This window comes from Temnothorax curvispinosus, unplaced genomic scaffold, assembly GCF_003070985.1.
Source record: "Temnothorax curvispinosus isolate PA1 unplaced genomic scaffold, ASM307098v1 QBEX01010224.1, whole genome shotgun sequence".
Classification (NCBI taxonomy): Eukaryota; Metazoa; Arthropoda; class Insecta; order Hymenoptera; family Formicidae; genus Temnothorax; species Temnothorax curvispinosus.
In genome coordinates this window covers 1-4,091 of record NW_020220004.1, presented here as the reverse complement: position 1 = coordinate 4,091, position 4,091 = coordinate 1, and the positions used below count along the sequence as shown (strand labels likewise).

Sequence of the window (4,091 nt, the reverse complement as noted above, 5' to 3'; positions counted from 1 at the left end):
ATCATGTATACAGGACTCTAGCATCATTGACGTGGAATACATACATATCTATGTATGTATTCCACGTCCATTGATGCGACCCGAGTCGGGTCGAGTAGTAAATCGAAAACGCCATATGTGCTAGTTTACACCGTACCTAAAGTTTAATACGAATCAAGCTGGTACGCATCAAACGTTTGATTCACTGCGTTTACACCATTTATATTATGGCTACGTTTCGATATTCGCTGTCAACTGAAGATCTATAGTGTATGTATGTATACATACATTGTAGAGTGAACATTGAAACGTAGCTAACGTTTATTATCGTCAATATTATAGAAATGAATATGGAAAAGAATATTGCAATTTCATTTTCCACTTTATTGGGATTTCTAAAAATCCAGCAAAATAATCGTAAAAAACATTTACAACAGTTATTTATTCAATTTTAGTTTCATCTGGTCCGCTGATTTTTTATAACCGTGCTTTTCCATTTCTGGCTCAAGCATTTTAAATATTTCGATATGTTTGTGTCTTTTGCCATCCATGATTGCTAATATTTGTTTATCAATGCATAATTGGCAAAGTTACTCTTTTTGTTTATTGCAAAAATATAATAACTTTTAACAGTGCAATTACAAACGAAAAGAAAAGCACTACAAACAACTACAAACGATTCCGAAGAAGATGGCGCAAGCGGATTTGAGATATCTTCAAAGTTGGCAAAGTTACACTTTTTGTTTATTGCAAAAATATAATAATTTTTGAACGGTGCAACTACAAACGAAAAAAAAAGCACTACAAACAACTACAAACAATTTTGAAGAAGATGGCGCAAGCGGATTTGAGTTATCTCAAAGTGAGGTGCGAGTAATTTTTTAAATGTTTATAATTTTTAATGTATTAAACTACAAACAAAATTTTTGTTACTACAAACAACTACAAACCAAATGCTAACGTTTTCCGTAAAAAAATTAATTTTTCGAAAGTCGGGTGCAAGGTTCACATAGGTAAAGACCAATTTTTTCAAAGGTGCCGCCATAACCTCCATGTTCTTACTGCGAATGCCTCACCTCGCGAGCCGCAGTAATAAAAGTAGGGAGTAACGACAAAATCTATGACGTCACATGAACACGAAAACGCTTTGACAGCTAAGGTGAAAGCACATAAAATTGCAGGAGCCATAAGCAGAAGGCAAAAGCCATATGCGCATGCGTTAAGCCCCTTGCACAATGCCAGGCAACAGGCAATAGGAACAGGAAATAACCAAAAAATCGTTAATTACAACCTAAAAAATTCAAATGCTATGATTGGTTGGCAATAGGCAATAGGCACAGAATTTCCAACGTGACGGAAACTCTGTGTCTATTGCCTGTGTCACTGTTTATTCTGCATTTATACATGATTTCTGATTTCTATTCCCTGTTCCTATTGCCTGTTGCCTGGCATTGTGCAAGGGGCTTTATGGTATCTGTAGAGCTCTACGTGGCTCTACGGATACCATAGCGCATGCGCATATGGCTTCTGCTTTCTGCTCATGGCTCCTGCAATTTTATGTGCTCCCACCACTGCACCTCATAGAAGTTAGCCGGACAATTTCGACTTACGACATTTTTTTTTTTACGAATCGATTGTTAGTCGTTTGTTATTGATTGTTAGACTAATTAGAACGTTTGTTAGTTAATAGTTTTTACGTAATCACAAAAATAATTTTTAGTGTTAATTTAGCCGGTAAATATAGAATTCTTTACAATTTTCGATTCAAACCGTGGTCAATCGATGCGGAATCGTTTGTTAGTTCCGAATATACTAAGTAAAACGTTTGTTAGATCACGGTTTCGCTAAAAAAAGCGAAAAACTGTATATCGTTTAGCTGCCGGAGAGTGGGGGTGAGACGTAGAATATGTGGTGGTTTCGGAACGCATTACGTTATAGTTTATCAACACGGGAAACGTGCTTAACCTATTTTCAATTTATTTGTCAGATTAGCATAGCATTGTACTACGACGCAGTTTACGAATATTCCGAACAGAAACCTCAACGGAGTAAAGTGAATAATACCGTATACCATAGAGAAGACAGTAAACGAAGTAAATATATGCAGAGAAGTCGCGGACGGCTTGCGTATATATTTCGATTTCGCATATTACCTCATCTCCTGTTATATAGGTAAGAAAAAGAGCAATATATTTTTCTGTAAAATCTTCCTTGCTAAGCAACGAACAATTAATGAGTAAAATTAAGGCTAGTATACATAGTCGGTTCTTATTTCAAGACAATGGCTTAAGGTTGATAATATATACGGCTCTGTTATATCTAACAATCGAGCGATTAGTTTATAACATCTCTCTCTCTCTTAAGATTACTCCAGCCGGCCTTAAATATAAAAGATCCGACAATGAAATACTACCCTACAACTTTATTAAGTGTTCCATTAAGATCTGCTGTGAGAAATTGATCAATCACAATCGAATGTGAGGAAAATAATTAACTATGATTGATTAATTATTGTTTTGTGTGCTCTCAGTGCTTCCTGTTGAACCGGTAAAATATAACAATCACCCCACCACCACCACCATCATCATTAACCGTCGTTTATAAAAAAGAGGCCGCAAGAGGACGAGCGACAAATGATATTGACTGGTTAGTAAAAAAAAATACAGTTTATTGATTTAGGATTAATAGATTTAAATACAATAAGATTTATTCTTTCTGAAAAGAGGAGTCGGGTTTGTTGCTACTTATGTACTGCATATTGCAATGTATAAAATACATTTATAATTAAAAAATGTGTTTTGCTTACTGAATGTACCTGTTACTAAAGGTTACTTTCTTTTTTTTTTTTATCAGGTTTAGTCGTAATGGCGAAGCTCGCCGAAGAGCCGCTGGAAACGGAAGACATTCTAACGATTTGTTGGGAGCAGAGTCAACACAAGTACACAGAGAGAAGATTACTAGCTGTTGAATGTTGCTCCTACATACCAATATCAGCTGCTGTTAGAAACTCGTTGATGCTGTCAATGCGCTTCCGGAGTAGTACTACCGGAACTGAGGCATCTCAAAACGTTGGTAAATCAATGCCTACCTCAGCAAGAAGATGCAGTGCGTTTCTTGCTCAGAGAAGCGGAGTGCAGGCAGTATTTACTGAATGAAGCCAATAGATAGGTATTGAATAAAAATAATTATGTTAATCTAAACATATCTGATCGTGTTTATAATAATTGACGAATTAATAACTATAAGACATACAGAGGTAAAGAAATATAAGAAATTTTATATTTTATTACTGTAATTTATCACGCGGTGCAATCTTTCGAACATCCCTCATTATTATAGCGACACGCTAATTTTCTTGGAATTTTTGATTGCCGAAAAAAAGATCTCCTGATCTCGGCAGACCAGGCAGCGACCTGGATTTGAAATTACTGTGATTATATAATTGTAATCTACAGTCGCAATAATCCATAGTAGATTTGGTAGAATATTTCTGAATTTCGATATCTTTGGACCATTGAATACTTTTCTAGAAACATTATGTATCCTGTACACATTTTCTCGATAACGAAAAATGTTTAAACGTTTGTAAAAAAATTATCTTCATTCCAGGACACTCGACGAGCTCCGGGTTTTCCCTATCGATGACGACGGTGAATGTCTGCCAAGGATATGCGCCAGAAGATGAACAAGATCTCTTCAACAGAAAATTGAATCGCCCAGCATGTCGAGTATTTTCCGCAAGAAGTAAACTCCCCTTTGTGTCTTATAGCAAGAAATTCTGTGTGAGAAAATCGAGTATCACGTCGGCAAGAGATTCGCGAGTGCAAGCACAAAAAATTGTTGTTAGGCATAAATGTATAATGTTGTTTCAACGAATGTTAACTTATTTTTTTATCGCGCTAGCTCTATGAGTGACGTGTAAATTATTTTGTTTAAATATTAACACGGTCTGAAGAGTTTAGAGATGAGAAAAGACGAATGTTTTTTCACGTTTTGTAAAATTCGGATGTCCATTGTGTCTGCACTCTCGCAGCGTTTGGAATTTTCTCACTTTCTCATGATCCCCTTTAGGTAAAAGAAAAGAAAAAGAGTAAATTCAAAACGCCACGATT

The 4,091-nt window shown here is 35.8% G+C and overlaps 1 protein-coding gene across 4 annotated transcripts; it reads left to right on the top strand.

Moving 5' to 3' along the window:
- The first annotated feature begins 1,674 nt into the window (after nucleotides 1-1,674).
- On the top strand, nucleotides 1,675-4,091 carry LOC112459915. Of its 4 annotated transcripts, none has more exons than XR_003041391.1 (5): nucleotides 1,675-1,713; nucleotides 1,967-2,151; nucleotides 2,510-2,625; nucleotides 2,833-3,147; nucleotides 3,589-4,091. XR_003041391.1 is itself a non-coding variant. In XM_025024287.1 (2 exons), the coding sequence occupies exons 1-2, from the start codon at nucleotides 1,886-1,888 to the stop codon at nucleotides 3,662-3,664; spliced, it is 342 nt and encodes a 113-aa protein (XP_024880055.1). In that variant the 5' UTR covers nucleotides 1,765-1,885; the 3' UTR covers nucleotides 3,665-4,091. The 4 variants fall into 4 exon arrangements, 1 of the variants encoding a protein (XP_024880055.1); XR_003041390.1 differs by lacking the exon at nucleotides 1,675-1,713 and adding an exon at nucleotides 1,765-1,871; XR_003041389.1 differs by lacking the exon at nucleotides 1,675-1,713 and having other exon boundaries at nucleotides 1,765-2,151.